Source organism: Bos taurus, chromosome 14 (assembly GCF_002263795.3).
Source record: "Bos taurus isolate L1 Dominette 01449 registration number 42190680 breed Hereford chromosome 14, ARS-UCD2.0, whole genome shotgun sequence".
Taxonomy (NCBI): Eukaryota; Metazoa; Chordata; class Mammalia; order Artiodactyla; family Bovidae; genus Bos; species Bos taurus.
The window spans coordinates 65,071,757-65,093,068 of NC_037341.1; the positions used below are offsets into that span (position 1 = coordinate 65,071,757).

The window sequence follows — 21,312 nt, forward strand, 5'->3', positions numbered from 1 at the left end:
TACTGGAGTGGGTTGCCATGCCCTTCTCCACGGGGTCTTACTGACCAAGGAATTGAATCCAGGTCTCCCCACATTGTAAACAGATTCTTTACCATCTGAGCTATCAGGGGAGCCCATATATGTGCATGTGTGTGTATATATATACACACACACACTACATATTCTTTATGCCTTCATCTGTTGGACACTTTGGTTGCTTCCGTATCTTTTTAACTATAAATAACACTATTGTGAACATGGGGTGCTTGTATCTTTTAAAATTAGTGCTCATTCTCACCACTTTCATTCAACTTGTATTCAAAGTGTTACCAGTGCAATCAGACAAGAAAAAGAAACAAAAGGAATTCAAGTTGGAAAGGAAGAAGTAAAACTGTCACTGTCTGCAGACGGCATGTTTCCATACATAGAAAATTCTATGGAGATCACCAGGAAACTATTAGAGTTTATCAATAAAGTCTATAAAGTTGCAGGATACAAAATTAATATACAGAAATTTGTTGTATTTCTCTACACAAAAAATAAACTATCAGAAAGAGAAATGAAGGAAAAAATCCCATTTACCACCGCATCAAAAAGAAAACACTTAGGAATAAACCTCCTTATACCCTGGAGTAGGAAATGGCACCACACCAGTATTCTTATCTGGAAAATTCCATGGGCAGAGAGGAGCATGGCAGGCTACAGTCCATGGGGTAGCAAAAAGTTGGAGACAACTGAGAAACTGAGCACACCTGCGTGCGCGCACACACACACGAGGAGGTAAAAGAACAGAACTCAGAAAACTACAAAAAACTGATGAAAAAAGCTAAAGACAACACAAATAGATGGAAAGATATACAATGTTCTTGGACTGGAAAAATTATTATTATTAAAATGACCACAATAACCAAGGTAATTGACGGATTCATTCAACTGGAACCATTGGAACTAATGGAATTTTACACAGAACTAAAACAAATAATTTTAAAATCAGCATGGAAACACCAAAGACCTCAAAATAGCCAAACAATCTTGAAAAAGAAAAACAGAGCTACAGGTATCATTCTGCTTTCAGACTATACTAGAAAGCTACAGTAATCAAAACAGTATGATACTGAGGCAAAAAGATACACGTATCAATGGCACAGAACAGAAAAGCCAGAAATAAATCCAGTACTTTTGGTCAATTAATTTATAACGAAGGAGGCAAGAATATACGAGAGAGAAAAGACAGCCTTCAATACATAAAGCTGGGAAAACTAGATAGCTACATGTAAAAGAATAAAGTAAGACAATTCTCTAACATCATATACAAAACATGAACTCAAAATGAATTAAGACCAGAAATCACTTCTAGAGATTTCTAAGACCAGAAACTTCTAGAGGAAAAAATGGGCAGAACACACTTTGACATAAATCACAGCAATAACTTTTAGGATATATCCCCTAAAGCAAAAAACAAAATAAAAGCAAACAATAAACATTTAATTAAACTTTAAAGCTGCTGCACAACAAAGAAAACCACTCACAAAATGAAAAGACAACCTAAATGGGAGAAAATATCTGCCAATGATATAACCTACAAGTTCATATCCAAAACTTATAGCTAATACAACTCAACATCACATAAAAACAAGCAACAAAATTTAAAAATGGGCAAAAGACTTGAACACATATTTTTCCAAGGAGGAAATGCAGATGGTCAAGAGGCATATGAAAAGATGCTCAACATAGATAATCACCATGGAAATGCAAATCAAGTCTACAATGAAATATCACCATTTACACTTGTCAGAAGGACTTCACCAGAAAGAACTAAAATAGCAAATGTTGGTGAGAATGTCGAAGACAAGAGAACCCTCATAAACTATTAATGGGAATGTATACTGGTGCAGCCACTGTGGAAAATATTACACAGGATTCGCAAAAAGCTAAGAACTACCATATGAAATAGTAATTCCTTCTCTGCGTATATATCCATACAAAAATAAAAACACAAATTTGAAATATGAGAAACGCTGGGCTGCAAGAAGCACAAGCTGGAATCAAGATTGCCGGGAGAAATATCAATAACCTCAGATATGCAGATGACACCACCCTTATGGCAGAAAGTGAAGAGGAACTCAAAAGCCTCTTGATGAAAGTGAAAGTGGAGAGTGAAAAAGTTGGCTTAAAACTCAACATTCAGAAAACGAGGATCATGGCATCTGGTCCCATCACTTCATGGCAAATAGATGGGGAAACAGTGGAAACAGTGTCAGACTTTATTTTTCTGGGCTCCAAAATCACTGCAGATGGCGACTGCAGCCATGAAATTAAAGACGCTTACTCCTTGAAAGGAAAGTTATGACCAACCTAGATAGCATATTCAAAAGCAGAGACATTACTTTGCCAACAAAGGTTTGCCTAGTCAAGGCTATGGTTTTTCCTGTGGTCATGTATGGATGTGAGAGTTGGACTGTGAAGAAGGCTGAGCGCCGAAGAATTGATGCTTTTGAACTGTGGTGTTGGAGAAGACTCTTGAGAGTCCCTTGGACTGCAAGGAGATCCAACCAGTCCATTCTGAAGGAGATCAGCCCTGGGATTTCTTTGGAAGGAATGATGCTAAAGCTGAAACTCCAGTACTTTGGCCACCTCATGCGAAGAGTTGACTCACTGGAAAAGACTCTGATGCTGGGAGGGATTGGGGGCAGGAGTAGAAGGGGACGACAGAGGATGAGATGGATGGATGCCGTCACTGACCTGATGGAAGTGAGTCTGGGTGAACTTCGGGAGTTGGTGATGGACAGGGAGGCCTGGCGTGCTGCGATTCATGGGGTCGTATAGTCGGACACGACTGAGCAACTAAACTGAACTGAAACTGCATTATTGTAGTAATCAAGTAACAGAAATTAATTATGTATCCCTATGTGCATGTGTGCTAAGTCACTTCACTCATGTCCAACTCTTTGCAAGCCTATGAACAGTAGCCCACTAGACTCTTCTGTCCATGGGATTCTCCAGGCAAGAATACTGGGGTGGGTTGCCTTTCCTCCTCCAATGGATTTTTCCAACCCAGGGATCAAACCTGTGTCTCCTGTATCTTTAGCACTGGCAGGCAGGTTCTTTACCGCTAGTGCCACCTGGGAAGCCCCATAGTATAGAAGGGTATAAAGTAAAAGTCTCTTATTTTGCCCTCCTCCACTAATAATCTTAATTCCACTCCCCAAAGGCAGTCATTATTAATATTTTTGGTATATCTTTCTAGGCATTTTGCTATGGATATCCAAATATAATAATATACTTTAAAATATACACACACAAATATGATCACATTATAGTATTCGTTTGCAAACTGTTTCCCCCATTTAACAATAAAAACAATCTATAGTGGGTTTGTTTTTACGTATCACCACAAATGGGTATTCTTCTAAGGTAATAAAAAAAAATAAAACCTCTAAGGATTTTTAAATCTGATTAATTCTTTCATTAGAATTTAATATGGAGAAATAGGAAAAACCATTCTATTACTGAAATTACTTATACAATGCCATCCTTAACTGACAACCTTTAGTGCCATATCCCTAACAGGGTGTCCCTATTGTCCAAAGACATTCCTTACACTTTTTGTTTTAATTGTGACTTTTTATTAATGTTTATTCATTTCTTACTGACAGTATATTTCTATGACTTGGTTACCTCTTAACTAAAATAAGCCTATTATTCTGGTCACTTGTTCCTACCATTTTATACAAGACTTTAATTACTACCCCTGCATTGGCAACATATTGAAAAATAATTGTGATAGAATTTTAGAATTATACTTTTAACTTCATAGCAAATTTTAAAGTTCTTATCAACTAATCCAAAAAGTATCTGTAATAGCAAACACAAAATATTTGCATTTATTATATATATATATATAAATCTCATTTACTATATAAGTTAAAATAACCATAGGACTGGAATTTTTTATAAATGCTTTATGTATAAGACAGTTGACACAGCATCATGAAATGGTAAGGGTTTCCAAAATATTCTACACACAAAATTTCAATTCTTTTTTCTCCATTCTCTACTTGCCTTCTTTTAGCAATATACATTATTTTATAGGGTGAATGTAATAGGTCATAATGATAATTGCTTACTGAGTTAGAAACAAATTCTTGTAATTCATCTGTTCTCTGCTTTAGGAAACATGGTAAAATCATCAGTTTCATACCTAAAAGTCATTAAGAACAGATTTTAGAAATTCCATTAAACTGACATCAATAAATGAATTATATTAATGTTAATTAATATAATTAACATATTAGACTTATCATTAAAGCAAAATCCATGAGATCTATTTTCCAGGCTTTAGATAATGCCTCCATGGTACACTTGGCCAATAAAGGTAGATAAAACAGTAGTGTTTTTGAAGCATCAGCATATAAATGCCACTGTGGCTTACCACATGTGGGAGGCACACCACATTTGATCTCAGTTAATTAAATTAAACCCAGTTCCTGTATTGTTAAAATATGCCTTGTATTACTTATTTGGATACCACACAATTGCTTATAAACAATAAAAGCTCCATCTCCACCTTCTCTGTTGCATCTATTGGCAATGGAATCAATAAACAGTTACCAGAATGTTCCACCGCAGCCAAAGCTAAAAAGCAAAATTTATTTATGTATCACCCTCCTCTATTTCAGTTAGTGCTTTAATGACTATCTTAGTCATCAAAGACCTGAGAGCACATATTATAAGTACTGATGTAAGGGGAAAATGAAATAATATACAGAAAATGTTTTCATGATACTCTTCTTTGTATGGAAGTTATGTTAGAAGGTACTTCAATTACTTTTTTTAAAATATGGATGTAAGGTAGTAAGGAGAAAAACATCTGGCAATGGTTATGATTGAACATGCGTAATATATAATCTACTAAATTACTAATTAAAATAGAAACTGGCCTCTGAAAATTTATAGAATGGAAATGCAAGATTTTGATGTTAGAAACTCTTTCTTCTAAAATTACCCAATATTCTATATACCCTTGGTAAACTGATTTATATTTTAGGCACATAGAAGGAGAAAAAGAAAAAGTTTACTATTTTCCTATTGTTAAAAAAAAAAGCGTATTACTCAGGTCTAGTCAAAGCCATATATCCTCATAACAGAATGAATTTCTGAAATATTAATAATTATTTCAGTAAAAATTATCACTATAAATTTTTATTAAGCATTTTAAGAGCTGACTTTTAATTGATAGTATAGTATACAATTTCTCATTTGGTATCAGCTGCTAGGTTATTTCTGTAGTCTCTAGTCTGCACATACTCAGTACAAAATATATGTTCAACTGTAGACAGGCAAACAGGATTCCTTTGGCTAACACTGTTGATGCTGATCTTTTCACCAGGCTATTAAGTTTTCTTACATCCATAAAATAATTACACTTCCACAGAAATGGCTAGAAAGTATGCCTGTAAAAGTCTATAATTTTGATCGGGAAAACAGAATGTGTTATGGATATCTTACAGTTCTTTAATACCTTCTTCTTTTCACACTCATTATATTTTTTCACTATTATAATCAAAGATAATTTTCTTAGATATGAGTTAGCACCATTTTGAGTTATCCCTCCTCAAACATTCTGATTTCTGTGTTTAATCCAACCTTGTAAGATGTGAATTCCCATCTTGAGATGGGATCATATCTTGAGAGACTTGGTGCTAAAACTAGAATATTAAGAAAATTTTAAAGTTTTATTAACGCGAACACATTAAAAAGCTATAGATTCCAACTTCTATTTTTATTAACTCTTTAAGAACGTTTTTAACTTAGAAAAATGAAAAGACCTTCATAAAGTTATCTAAATAAGGTATGATATTAATATTTCTGTTACCTATCAATCTCTACACCTAATCATTGAACTTTTAAAATAATAATTACTATTACACACAAAATTAACAGTGTTTAAAACCATTTGTACTTATAGTATTTTTCTCTTATAATGAATATTTATACTTCAACTCACTGACAGAGTTTCGACACATAAAACCAATGAGGAAATGCTCATTCTCGGTTATACAGAGAATGTTTTACATGTAATTGAAAGCGAAAATTGAGACCTTAATAATAAATCCAAGTGATATGCCTCATTTATTAAACTGATGCTGTTAGGCTGCAAGAATTTTTACACACAAATTCAAGAATGCCAAAAATGACACTGAAGTGGCTATTCTGCTATTCAATCTTTCAAAGACTGAGGCCAGAACTAAAGCTGAAGAGCAGATTTTAGATGAAAACCAAACTGAATCTGTACTTCCATACATCCCTAATAAACTAAAAACTAGAGCTTAAAATCAGAGTGAAAAGAGTGACAATTTATACTTATAGAACAATGGTGGTATACCAAACATTTTGCATTACTTCCCTTGCTTTTCACCATAGGCCTATAAAAACAGGTACCACTGGTCTTCCCCATTCTACAGAGAAGGAAACTGAGTTAAAGAGGTAAAGAGACTTATCTAGGTCATGTGGTTAACAAATGGTGGGGCCAAGCTTCAAACTTTAGTACTGAGAAAACACTTTTCAGAAAAAACTAAAACAATGTTCAGCAAAAATAATACAAGCCTTAAATAAGAATCGTAAATAACTAAAATCATCCTATATTGGACAAGTCAATAATCTGAGCGGAGATAAGAGTCCTAAAAATTCCTGTGGGAGGAGGGCAAACTTCTGATAGCAAGAAAAATAAGAGCAGCTCTGGAAGCCAGCAACATGCAGGTCTCTGCTATATGCAAGAAACCTGGGATCTTTAAATTCTGTCCTGCACTACACCAGAGAGTTGTATGGATTCAGTAAGGGACTAGTTAAACTTTAAAGACTCACAGCACATTCTCACAAAGAGTTTCAAATGCCTAAATAAAATTCCAACAAAGAAGTTTATTTGTGTTTTTTACAGAGCTAAGAATAGGCAAAAAGGAAAAAAAAAAAAAAGGTTCTATACATAGCTAAAAACTATAATTAATATGACTTGTAACTGAGTATCAAATAGTCACTTAAAAACAAGAGAACTGATTAATGGGTTACTATAGAAATAAAAGAAATCAGTAAAAACAGACTCTGATAATGGAAATAATGTGTTTTTAAAGGATGTGGGTGTGTATGTATGTATCTTTTCAGCAGATATTATATTATACCATTGCCAATATAAATGTAAAAGAATCCTCCAACTGACTACATGGTGTATCAAAAGTCAAAAGTCAAGACATATTTGCACCATTACTACTAAATGTGGAAGCTGGTAAGCAAAAGTAAACTTTCAAATCGTAAGTCAAATTGTGTCATTCTTCTGCTTAAAACCCTCCAATGACCTCCCATTGCAATTAGAACAAAATCCAAAGTCCTTACTGTGGCTTGCAAGGCCTTCCAACTCTCTGACCTCATTTCCCTTCCTTCCCTGTCCCTCCCTGTCTCCCTCTCTTTTTCAGAACTTTGCAGCCAAAGTGGCCTTCTTTCTGTCTTCTGTGCCAAACTGTTACCCTTCAGTTCAGTCGCTCAGTCGTGTCCGACTCTTTGCGACCATATGAATCACAGCACACCAGGCCTCCCTGTCCATCACCAACTCCTGGAGTTCACTCAGACTCACGTCCATTGAGTCAGTGATGGCATCCAGCCATCTCATCCTCTGTCGTCCTCTTCTCCTCCTGCCCCCAATCCCTCCCAGCATCAGAGTCTTTTCCAATGAGTCAACTCTTCACATGAGGTGGCCAAAGTACTGGAGTTTCAGCTTCAGCATCATTCCCTCCAAAGAAATCCCAGGGCTGATCTCCTTTAGAATGGACTGGTTGGATCTCTTTGCAGTCCAAGGGACTCTCAAGAGTCTTCTCCAACACCATAGTTCAAAAGCATCAATTCTTCGGCGCTCAGCCTTCTTCATAGTTCAACTCTCACACCCATACATGACCACTGGAAAGGGGCTTTATAATCAATGTTCCTTTTGTTTGGAATATTGCTCTTTCAGATCTTTTCCCTACATGACAAGAGTGACATAACTGCTTTGCTGACCAGACCCATGTCTAGCACTACTCCTAGCACATGTGTCCAGTGGTACTTGGGGCTTTCCTCACAGCTCAGTTGGTAAAGAACCTGCCTGCAATGCATGAGACCTAGGTTTGATTCCTGGGTCGGGAAGATTCCCTGGAGAAGGAACTGGCAACCCACTCCAGTATTCCTGCCTAGAGAATCCCCATGGACAGAGGAGGCTGGCAGGGTACAGTCCATGTGGTCGCAAGAGTCGGACACGACTTAGCAACTAAACCACCACCGCCACCAGTGATAGTTACTGAATGAATGAATGATTAATACCATTCCAAGACCCAAGCCATCTTTGTGGCAGACACGTATCTCACCTTAGGTTACCCTCCAACAAAAGACACACTGCCCAGCTGTATGGAGTGTGGTTAGCCAACAGCCTCCAGCTGGGCTTCTTTAGAGTCTTTTTCAGCTCTCCAATGAAGGACGCACAATCTTCCCTGGGTATCAATGGAACATTGGTTCCAAAACCCGCACTCTCTCAGCCCCAACAGATATCAAAATCCACAGATGTTCAAATCCCTTACAATCGACCCTCCCTGTCAATGGGTTCCACATTTGCAGACTCAACCATCACACAGATCAAGTAGCACTTTGCACCCAGTGCAGCAGGACTCCTCCAACTTTGTTCCAGAGGTTCCTCACTGGATTGGTAGAGACGTGGTCAAGTCAGCTTCACAACGTGAAGACTGGTTTGACCACTCCTGCTCCCATTCTTTTCTTTTCACAGGTGTTACTCTCTAGTAAACAATTTGCAGTCCTAACTTCATCTCAATGTCTGCTTCCTGGAGAATCCAACAAGCACAGTTTCCATTTCAAAAAATCATTCTTTCTACCTACAAATTAAAATGTTCATTTTTAACGGTGCACAAACACTCATTTAATATCAAGCATCTGATGAAATAACTACCCACCACCCTCATTCCGCACTAATGTTCACACTCATAGCCACATGCCACTTAGCAGATTCTTACCTTACATATGTCTTAGTTAAATGCTACCTCCTCTATGAAGACTTCAAAACCAATTAACTGATCTTTTTTTGTGTCTCTCTTTTCAACATACAGCAGTACCTACTATACTGTATTATAACTATCTGCTTATTTATGTATGTTTCTCTATTAAGGATGAAACTCTTTTAATCTGTGCCTGCCTCATCTTAATAACCCTAGTGCCATATAATGCACCTGGTTCAAATACAGTGTTCTATAAATTTCTTGATGAAGACAGGAAATGAACTAAATGAACTAAAGTAAGAGTAATTTTAAAAGATAAACCTTTAAAACCATATGACTTTTACTTAAATTTAATCTATAAGCTTAATTGTGGTCAGCATACTGAAGCCCCAAGCATCCATACATTCTAAAAATAACTTTTATTATTCTTAGTGACTAAACTTCCTTGTGTTTTCAACAGGCAGTTACTGTTAAAAATTGAACGGTATTATGCAGTTTAGAGGTCTATTCATTCTGCACTTTTTAGGACACTTCCTTACCAATAACATATTAGTTACCAAGGAAAAATGAAGCACTGATTTTTTTTATAACTCATTTAATTTCTTTTCAACTTCATATAACCTATCAGTTCTCAATTACACTCTCCCAAGAAGGAAATGGCAACCCACTCCAGCGTTCTTGCCTGGAGAATCCCAGGAACGGCGGAGCCTGGTGGGCTGCCGTCTATGGGGTCATACAGAGTCAGACACGACTGAAGTGACTTAGAAGCAGCAGCAAGACAAAATCAGGCCAAACATCCCTAGCATATAAACATAAAAAAAATACTAAACCACGAAACACACAAATAGACACAAAAGAACAAAGTGTCTAATAGAAAAGCACTTTATAAATGAGAAAATTTTCATTTTGAGAGTTGTTTAACACCAATGGTTAAGTCACACTAATTTTCTTTTTAAAGTCAGTGAGCTAAAATGAGCAAGAAGCATTACTAATCTACCCAGTAATCATAAAATAGGTGAACAATTTAAAAATGCTAGTATTTTAAAGGAAGGCTAAGCCTCCCATAGGAAATAAAAGTGGAAATGAGTCCAAGGGAGAAAATGGCTTGGTTCCACACCCTTAAAACTGCCTACAGCAATGCATCAAAAAAAAATAAAATAAAATAAGCCCCCAGAGTCTGGGTCAGCAGCATAGTGTTACAACTTAAGCATTGGGTCATCAGTGGCAATGGTAGGCTGATTACGGGCTGAGGTAATATATTTACTTACTATAGTAAGGAACTGTGTAACAGTACCGCCAACAGTACAAAGAGTTCTTGTGTGGGTAACGTGTACAAAGAAATACTATAACCATCTGCTTACATTTTAACATCTAAATATGTAACATACCAGAACAATACTTTAAATAAAGAAATAAACACAGATAAACTATATTATAAATACTATTAGTTCAACTTGTTATAGAAAAAATTCATTCAGCAATCTACTAATTATATTTTCTGACAAAAAAATTACTTTATTTTTATTACTCATTAAAATCTGATCCTAACTGAAACAACATTCCTCTAACATAATGGATAAAAATTAAAATACCATGTTAATAAAAAAAAAAAAAAAAGGCAGTTTTACAAGTAACGAAGCCATCCTCAAACACAAATAACAAAAAAATTGTTAAACTTTTATGGCATTAATAGTTTAACATTGATTTGTCTTCCTATTTAACAGGCAGTTACAATTAGTGGAATAAATGTACATGAATTATATCATTTGAATTACTGTTCAAAGCTCTTAGGAAATCTATTTTGCACCTAACCAAGAAAAGAATTGGGGCTTCCTAGGTGGCACTAGTGGTAAAGAAACCACCTGCCAATCAGGAGACGCAAGAGATTCAGGTTCAATCCCTGGGTCAGGAAGATTCCCTGGAGGAGGAAATGGCAACCCACTCCAGTATTCTTGCCTGGGAAATCCCATGGACAGAAGTGTTTGGTGGGCTACAGTCCATGCGCATGCAAAAGAGTCAGACATGACTTGAGCACACACTATTGATCAGGGAAAGAATTAGGGTGAAGATGAATCGTACTATATTTGTGTTCCCAGTGACTGGCACAAAGAGTGACACACAATGGTGCCCACAAATGTTTACAAAATGCAAAAATTAATAAATATACTAAAGTCATTTTTTTTTTGGTAAGGATTAAAAAAAAAAGTCTTTAAACCAAGAAAATATTACCAGTACCAATACTCTTGATTTTAAAAATCACTATACCCATTCTATAATACATATTTTGGAAAAGATTGATATTAAAAATCATTACCCAAAGTACGATGTCCAAGAGTCACAAAGTGTCCTAAACTTTAATTCAGTATTTCTTGGAATATTTTGCAGGAAAATAACTTTCAAAAATATTAATATGTGTAAAGATGCAAAATGCTTTATCTAGTAAATTAATCACTTAAATTTCAAGTGTTAGTGTGGTTTTTTTTTTTTGGTTTTTAGTCACTAAGTCATGCCCAACTCTTGTGACCCCATGGACTGTGGCCCATCAGGCTCCTCTGTCCATGGGACTCTCCAGCAAGAATACTGGAGTGTTCAAGTGTTAATGAATTCCCAAAACATTAACTCAATGGAATAAAATTCAATAATTCAATTAAAAAAAACATTTTTGAGGCATATACTATATATCTGGCATCATGTTAGACAGCTTACTTGGGGAATATAAAAGAAGTATACATAACTCAAACTGAAGGCTATGAAGCTTCAGTTAAGTCTGAAATGAAAAGCAGTGGTTAAGCAGATAAGAAGAAGAAATAGGTGGGAGGGTAAAAAAGTTGTTACACCAAAGAGGTATGGGAAACGTGTATTTGGGCACCTCGTAGTTCAAAATGGCTAAAGGAAGCGACTTGAAGAAAGATTTCAGAAATGAGTCTGAAAGATCATAAAATGATCTTGGACTGACATGCAAACAAGTTCCAATTTTATCATGTAGACAGATGGAAAACCCACCGAAGGACATAGTCAGAATTCTAATTTATAAAGATCACTGAGACTGCAATAGAGAGAAAGAACTGGAAAAGAGTAAGAGAAGGTAGAGTTCTTGGCTAAAGAATTAAATAAAACACTCGTCAGTGGATGGGTAGTAACTGAAGTTATATAGGAAAAGATTACTCCAAGCACTTCCTCAAGGTCAAGGTGAAAGACAACAGAGAAAAACCTACAAATCAAAAAGTGTTCTGTGTGTCAAATATGTAAAAACAAGATATAAACTGCAAAACATACACTGGATTCAGCATCAAAGCTGAGTGGAATGGCAACATGTATATCATTCTCAGCTACTTCTCTGTGAAAGGAAGAGGAAGATGAAATGAGAAGTTGAGAGGGTTCACAATCTAAGGAAATTTTCTTTCTATGCTTTCACAATGGAAAAAACAAAAGTAAGTGAACACCAAAAAGAAAAAATTTAATATAATGTTATAAAAGAAAAGCATAACATAAAATGGTATATACATAATAAACAGAACCATGTAAAACTTTATATACAGGGACGTGGGTTTGAAGGGAAAATGGAAAATTAAAAACAGTCATGTTTTACTTGTGGTATTTTTCTTTTTATGATTTCCTTTAATGTTGTCCTATGCTGTAACAATTTTAAAATGAGCAAAAAAGAGAATAACACTCTATACATCTCCTCACCAAATCCCATGATAATGTTAAAATAATTAACGAGGGATGGATAATTTTATGATTAATCACTTAATGAAAAATATATCCATGATTCAATCCTAGTTTTCTAATAATCATCTAATTCTAAAATCTGCATTCCTAAAAGTGATCTGGTTGTTTCAAAACATCTCAGTTCTATAAGACTTCTATGTCTCACTAAACTTGGAAAATATGAGGCAAATGACATATTAACTTAAACAATCATAAAAATGCTTAGAAAGTAAAAGCCTCATTTAATGAAAAAAACTTCGAAATGTTTCCATATGTTTTTATGAAGTATTCTTTCTCTCACTAAATGAACACATTCAAGATTTCATTTCTGGCTTTGTTTCAGAAAAAACCCATCTGCATAGTACGGCACTTACAAGTACATCTCAGTCATGCAATAGTTATGTCACAGCTCATATATCAAATAAAAATCACATTCAAGCCCACACAACCTCACAGACCCAAAGTCTTCCTTTCTATTACAAGTATTCCTGAGAGAGCTTTCACTGCACCTCGCTGCTGATGTCACATGACTTTTGTTAGGAAGTTAAATCCTAAAACTAAAATATCAAACAGTTTGGAATACAGTTGTGAATGACCTAAAAAAAAAAACCATTTTCCCCACTTATAAAGTATGAATATTTCCTTTTCACAAAAACAGGTGCAGAAGTGGTGAAAAAAACTATACCTCACCACACTGTGATCCTTTTAATACAGCATTATTTCATTCTATTAAAGGAATGATAAAGTGATAATGCTTCATTTAATACTTAGAATAACCTTGATAGATACTTTGAAAGCATCTCTATTTGATCCCATATATGTATATATGGAAACCTATTCATTATAAATTAGAAATATTTTACTATCTGGAGTTTTCATATTTTACTATCATGGAATTTCATGTATCTGTATACTAACAACATCACTGCTACCCTATCCATGTGTCACTTATAATACTAGATACTTAATAAAGTAAAGAAGCAGTACTGCACAGTGGCTAAAAGCTTGAAAACTGTCAGAACACATGGACTAATACTCAAGCTTTGCCACTCATGTGATCTATAACCACGGGCAAGACAATCTCTCTGAGCTTCAGTGTCTCATCTGCACAATGGGACTAATAACAGTATCTTCTTCTCAAAGTTGTTTTGAGAATTAAATGATTCAATAGATGACAAGCTCTTAGAAGAGCCTGGCACACAATAAACACAAAATAAGTAACTAACTAATACTGTTGTTAATATCTTCTTTTAAATTTACCCACAGTTTTTTATGTGTACCACATGTAAAATTAGATAGTGGAAATTTGCTGTATGAAGCCGGGAGCTCTGTGACAACCTACTGGAGGGGTGGGAGGTAGGGGGGAGGTTCAAGAGGGATGGGACATACACATACCTATGGCTGATTCATGTCAACATATGGCAGAACTCAACACAATATTGGTAAGCAATTATCCTCCAATTAAAAATAAATAAATTTAAATTAAAAAGACTTAAAAAAAAAGCTTCCAACATACTACTGAAAACCATCTCCGATACCAACAATGATATTGAACTAGTAACGGCCATCTTTTGCAGTACACATTAAAAACTGTGCCTTTAGGGGCAAAATCCATTCAAAGGAAATGGAGATATTTAAATAACTGACATACTATGATCACACTGATAACTCCTGTAAGCGAGATACACAACGATTTCTGTAGAAAGGATTAGAAAACAAGTAAACAATGCGATGCCATTTCATGAAGTCTTGTCATCCTGTTCCCTTCCAGCTTTAGAGATTTAAAACCCCACTGGTTCTTCCTTCCATAAAAGTAAATTCCTCCAAGTTTTTTTCTTATTTATTTCATTTATAGAATTAGGAAACCTTGAAACTTTCAGAAAACAACCTAAGACATATTTTATTATTACTATCAAATAATTAATAATAGTAGCTACCAATTACTACACCAGACATGTTGATGAATGCAATTTATCACAACAAAACCATGAAAATGTACTATTTTCCATAGTTTACAATGAAAAACTAAAATTTTAAGTATCAAAGCAACATGTCTAAGATTCCACAACTAGTAAACAGAACTAGGTAAGAAGGAGCTGGGTGAGAGAAGAATTTAAACTGCAGGTCCTGACCATGCTGTACTGAACTAGCACAGAGCCAAGAATCTAACTACACCAATGTTTCATTGATCAAAACATTTCTGATACTCCTTATGTACAACTACATTTATTGCCTTCAAGTCATCCTTCTGACTTGTCCTAATGATGACAAATCTTTTTCTTTTGAGGCATGAATCTGAATACTGAAAGAAAGAAAGAAATACAGGTCAGCGTGAAGAACAGTGAGTAAGGTTGACACTGGATTTCAACAAATCTTTATTTTCTAACACAAGGTATGGTACTAGATATGTATTCAAGATGACATTTTGTTTCTCTGACACTGTCTTTAAAAGAAAAGGAAGTGTGTATTTAAAACTAAGGTACTAATTCCCTCAAACGTCTGGTAAACTGGCTACTAAAACAATTTCAAAGAGGTTTTCAAGATCTGTGAACCTAACAGTACCTATGGATTGGAAAGTACACCAGAAGAATCACTTAGAAAAGCAAGTCATTTGGATATATAAGTTTTGTTTTCACTATAACAGAATAAGTTTTAAAGATTTATTCTTTACAGAATACTCATTAATAGTCTGTGATTTTTTTAAAAAACCTGTAACATTATTCTTTTGTTAGACTTTTTTCATTTTTCTTCCTCTTCAAAATAGTTCATTTAAAACTGTTCAGTATTTTTTAAAAATATTTTCTAATGTATAGTGAGCAATACTCAAAATTCTGATCACTAAAGAATAAAATTAAGAAGTTTCTCAGTTCTTCCTTATGAATTCTTTTTATTTGGAATCAATCCAAAATCATGTTAGCTCTTTCACCATTGTACTAATTCATGTTCAAGCTCCGGCTTCATACTCCCTTGCTACTGCCAAGTCACTTCAGTCGTGTCCGACTCTGTGTGACCCCACAGACGGCAGCCCACCAGGCTCCCCCATCCCTGGGATTCTCCAAGCAAGAATACTGGAGTGGGTTGCCATTTTCTTCTCCAATGCATGAAAATGAAAAGTGAAAGTGAAGTCGCTCAGTCGTGCCCGACTCCAGCGACCCCATGGACTGCAGCCCGCCAAGCTCCTCCATCCATGGGATTTTCCAGGCAAGAGTACTGGAGTGGGGTGCCATTGCCTTCTCCTCATACTCCCTTAGGCAACCATTATAGCCCATAACTTCTCTTGCTTGTTTCAGTCAAGTCTTTGCTATCTAATTTTATAACATTTTTTGTTTTTTTAATTTTTTATTTTAACAAGCTTTACATTTAGAGCAGTTTTAGATTTACAGAAAAACTGCAAAGACAGTACAAAGAGTTCTCACATTTAACATCTTACATTATTATGAAGTATTTGTCAAAATTAGTATTAATTTTATTACTTTCAATCCAAAGCACATTTTAACCTTTTATATTCCTTCCCAGTCTTAGAGACCCACTTTATATGAATAATTCTGATCAGTTTATAAATAATACCTATTTAATGTGCATATATTTTTCATTCCTTCTTCCACAACATCAATATAAGTAGAAATAGGTCTAGGTGAAATTCCAATTAATATATCTCTGATAAAGATGCCAAGCCATCAGTATTTATATTCTGCATTAGACAACAATAGGTATTTGTTAGGATTCATATTGGTCAGAAACAGAAATCCAACTTAAACTAGCTTAACCCAAAAGCTGAGATTAATCAGTTTATAGGACAGAGAGAAGAGCTAAAACTCAGTAGTGGTAAGAAAAGACAAGGCCCCAGAAACAACTGGTACCACGGTCACAAATGACTCCAGAAGTCTGTCTCCTGGATCTCTTTAGATCACTTTACCTTTCTGCAGTGATGTTTCAGCACCAAGGCAGTTAACAAAAACAATAACTCCCAATTCCTACATTTTATGTCTTCTACTACTAGAAAGAACTAATCTCATTTTCTCTGGTTTCAAGTTCAAACTCCCAGAAAAAAAGATTCTGACTGGTGTGACTTGGAAACTCATGGACTTTGAAAAAGTAGGAACCCTAAAACACTCAGTAAAGTGGCCAATCCCTACATCAAAAGAGCAAATCAAAAGCATTTTTAAATGATATAAATGAGTTTATTTACAAAACAGAAACAGACTCACAGATTTCAAAAACAAACTTACAGTTACCAAAGAGAAAACAAAGGGGAGGGAATAAATTAAGAGATTAATAAACACACACTACTATATAAAAAATAGATAACCAACAAGGACCTACTGTACAGCACAGGAAACTCTACACAATATTCTGTAACAACCTATATAGGAAACAAATTAAAGAAAAATTAATGTATGTAATGCATAACTGAATCACTTTGCTGTGCACCTGAAACTAACATAACATTGTAAATCAAATATACTCCTACAAAATTTAAAAAGAAAAAAAAAAAGCATACCTGGCTTGGCCCTCCCAGCAATTTCGATTTACATGAAAAAGTGGCAATTACTGCTAGAGTCGGACATGACTGAGCGACTGAACTGAAGGAACCTTAACCTCCACTTCTGCAAATGAAGGAAAGCTGTAGGCTATAGTGGGGTGGGGGGGGTGGTGGCTCAGAGGGTAAAGAATCTGCGCGCAATGCAGGAGACCCAGGTTTCATTCCTCAGTAGGGAAGATCCCCTAGAGGAGGGCATGACAACCCACTCCAGTACTCTTGCCTGGAGAATTCCATGGACAGAGGAGCCTGGCGAGCTGTGGTCCATGGGGTTGCAAAGAGTTGGACACGACTGAGTGACTAACACTAACACATTTGATACACAGGGGTTCCCCCAAATGCCTCAATCTGATTTACTGATGGTTCAATGAAACTGAAACCTAACAGTGTGCACTATGCTGCTGCTGCTGTTCAATCTTAGCTCCAGCAACGTGTAAACTAGCTCAGCAGCAGGATTCAACTACTGACCCCTGGGTTCTTGCCAATGGCCTACCTATCTGTCTGCCTCTCAGAAAACTAGAGACTGGTGAATTAAAGGCTAAAGGTTAGCGACCACAAATTATAGAAAAAAGAAACTATAGGAGGGAAACCCATAAGAAAAAAAATCACAGATAATCAAATCATATGGGTTACTCAAACTGATGCCTGCAGCAGAGACTCTTTCACTGTTGAGCTCAACTAGAATAAATGTGCACCATCCAGATTGCTACCACTGCTGCCTGAATCCATCATTTTATCAGACATGGCAAAACATTCATAATCATGGATTTTTGGCATAAAGTAAAAGATTCTGTTCCTAATGTAGAGGTCATCATAATATGATCAACTCATGACCCCACAGTCAACCAGGTTATAATGTCGTGATGGCGGTCACACTGCACAAGGTGCTGCCATCCCATCCCTGTCGAGCCTACTCCTGGCAAATGCACTACATCAGACTTTTAAACCCTAATTCTCAGTGTGATCAGCTAACACCAGCTATACCAACGTGGCCATCAAAACTAAGCTGTTCTATGTTCAAGACCATTTACCAGCTAACAATGGTGGGCCTTCTATTATAAAGGGCACACAACAGGTCAAAAGTTGGAATATTTGATGAACATTCCATGTCCCTACCTAATCCCCAGGCATCTAATATTGTTGAGCACTGGAATGGCCTCCTGATAACTCAACTAAGAAAGATTTCTGACTCCACCTCTTTCACCTTCTTTAGGTCCACAAAATTCAGTAAAGTAATATGGTCAACAAATGCAGCTGTCCAAACACAAAGTTCATCTCCTCTTGACCACCTCCAGGGTAATAATCTGGAAAAAAGTAGTGAGGACTATAAAGACAACAGAGCTCAGCAAACCCTCCATGTAAAGGGCTAGAAGTAATTATTTAGACTTTGTGAACCACATATGATCTCTGTCACATTAGTCTTTATTTTTACCCCCAATCTTTTAAAAAACTGTAAAACCACCACGGTCAGTTTATAGGCCTTCTTTTATTGAAGACCACAAGCCAGATCTGATTCAGGGGCTTGTTTACCAACCTCTAGTATATACATTTGAAACTTCAGGATTCTACTCTGAACATTCCTAGGTAGGATGTACCTTACTTTCCTCTGACAGCAGTCCCAAGCAAGCCTAACTTGTGTACCATCCAAGTAGCAGCCCAGCCAAAGGAAATCTAGGGTTCAAATTTAACTATGGCCCAGCGACCTGGATTCTCTTATTTTACTGATATGTTTATTAGACAAAAAACATTTTATGAAAAGGACCAGACAGTATTTTAACTTCTGTGACTCACAGTCTTTCTATTACAATTACTCAGATCCAGCACTTGAGTGCTAAAGCAGCCACAGACAATAAGAAAACAAATGGGTACAACCAGATTTGCCCCAAAACAAGTCAAGCTGCTGGTGGTTTTCTCTTTCTATATGACAGAAGGAAGGGGAAGCATAATAACTCTTCCAGCTCTATTTCTATCCTGGAAGGACTTGCATAGAAAATGGAGTCAACTCATATGCCTTTTACAATAGTAAGGTTATATGGTTCATATTTATGCTGTTTTGTACTCTGAGATTCAACACTATAGGACACGAAAACAACCATATACACTATATCTGAACAGTTTGAACTAAAAACGATACCTTAATTTGATTCAAATAAAAAATATTAAATGCTTGGTATGTAGTAAATCACATACCCAGAGATTGGAAAATATATTACCTCATTTAATCATCCAAATCACCTTCTGAGGTACTATCATTACTAGACATGGAAATTAAAATTCAAACATACTGTATCCCTAAACATGTTATGTAATGTCTTAATGTTCCCATTTCCTCATTTGGAAAAAACAGAATAACTATTTATCTAAGAAAAGTGCTTCTAAGTAATATATGGGTTAATGCATACAAAGCACTTAGAAAGGTACACACAATATCCCCTTATACATGAACAATTACCATTACTATTATAATTTATTATTCAAAGGGGTATACAAAGACTACATTTTAATAAATCTGCCAACTGATCTCTTATACTTGTTCTGACCACTTACTCAACATTTTTTGAAATAAATAGCAAATTTTGTGTCACTTCTGCCCACAGACTAGTTACAACACAATATAAAAGAAGCACTTATATGCTATTTTTCAGTTGGTTACTTTCCCTCAGTCAATATATAATTTAAAATTTGTGTTTACTACATTAAAAAAGTAAAAGTAGGTGAAATTAATTTTAATAACATTTCAAAATATCTAAGTTATTATCATTTAATATATCTAATATATTATATATCTAACATATGTCTGCTGCTGCTGCTGCTGCTAAGTCGCTTCAGTCGTGTCCGACTCTGTGTGACCCGAGACGGCAGCCCACCAGGCTCCCCCGTCCCTGGGATTCTCCAGGCAAGAACACTGGAGTGGGTTGCCATTTCCTTCTCCAATGCATGAAAGTGAAAAGTGAAAGTGAAGTCGCTCAGTCGTGTCCGATCCTCAGCAACCCCATGGACTGCAGCTTACCAGGCTCCTCCGTGCTAGGATTTTCCAGGCAAGAGTACTGGCTAAGACTACCTAAAATATATGATATTATCATTTAATATTTAATCAATGCAAAAAATTGTTATTTTTACAAACTTTTATTTTACTAAAAGTTGAACCCAATAAGTATTTAGCCATCTCAGTTCAGACTAGTCCCATGTGGGTAATAGCTATCATATGAATATCACAATTCTGAGTTATTAAATACGTAATTCTCAAAAAAGTTAAACAAATTTCAATCTTTCTCCCTTCTCCTCTTCCTCTAGCACTCCTCTTTCCTTCTCCACCCAAATTTTAAACTCATCCATTCATTCATGTGATATGCTAAAGAATATATTCCTCTGGAAATGGAGAAAGACAAATAAACAATCTTAATACAATTGGAAAGTGATCTGAGAGCTCCCTTTAGGAGAACTGAAGGAGAAGGTAAAGAGATACAGATGGATGAAGTCTAAATTGAAACACCAAAGGTAAGTCAGGCTAAGCAAAAATGGGAAGGACATGACAGGCAAAGAAAACAAGGAAAAAGTCCTGAAACAAAAGAAGTTTAGAGCAGCGATCCCAACCTTTTTGGCACCATGGCCCAAATTCACAAAGATAATTTTTCCATGGAAGTGGGGGTTGGGTTGGAGAGATGAAGGTTTCAGGATGATTCCCATAAGGAATTCCCAACCTAGATCCCTCGTATGTGCAGTTCATGCTTCGATGAGAATCTAATGCCGCCACTGATCTGACAGGAGGCAGAGCTCAGGTGGTACAAGTGACGGGGAGCTGTAAATACAGACGAAGCTTCTCTGGTTCACCCACCACTTACCTCCTACTGTGCTGCCCAGTTCCTAACAGGCCACCAACCTATAGCGGTCAGTGGCCCAGGGGCTGGGGACAGTCCCCTGGTTTAGAGTACAGACCTGAAGAACAGAATGAAGATCAATGCAACTTAAACAGAATAAACAAGGATAACTGTTGCAAATGATTTGCCCCATCAGGCATTCAAATTTTCCCTACAGGAAACATGAAAAAAAAATAAC

The 21,312-nt window shown here is 36.0% G+C and overlaps 1 protein-coding gene across 33 annotated transcripts in view; it reads right to left on the minus strand.

The window, feature by feature from the left end:
- The window catches only part of VPS13B (vacuolar protein sorting 13 homolog B), an 806,276-nt gene that overhangs the window by 618,464 nt on the left and 166,500 nt on the right, over window positions 1–21,312 (minus strand). For 2 of the 33 annotated variants that reach the window (XM_059874371.1, XM_059874370.1), the window contains exon 18: window positions 4,107–4,180. The exons of 30 other annotated variants lie outside the window; for them this stretch is intronic. In XM_059874371.1, the coding sequence (XP_059730354.1) occupies window positions 4,107–4,180 (74 nt within the window). Of the gene's footprint in view, window positions 1–3,925; window positions 4,181–21,312 lie in introns of those variants that run through there. One more of the 33 variants, XM_059874369.1, reaches the window with a different exon arrangement.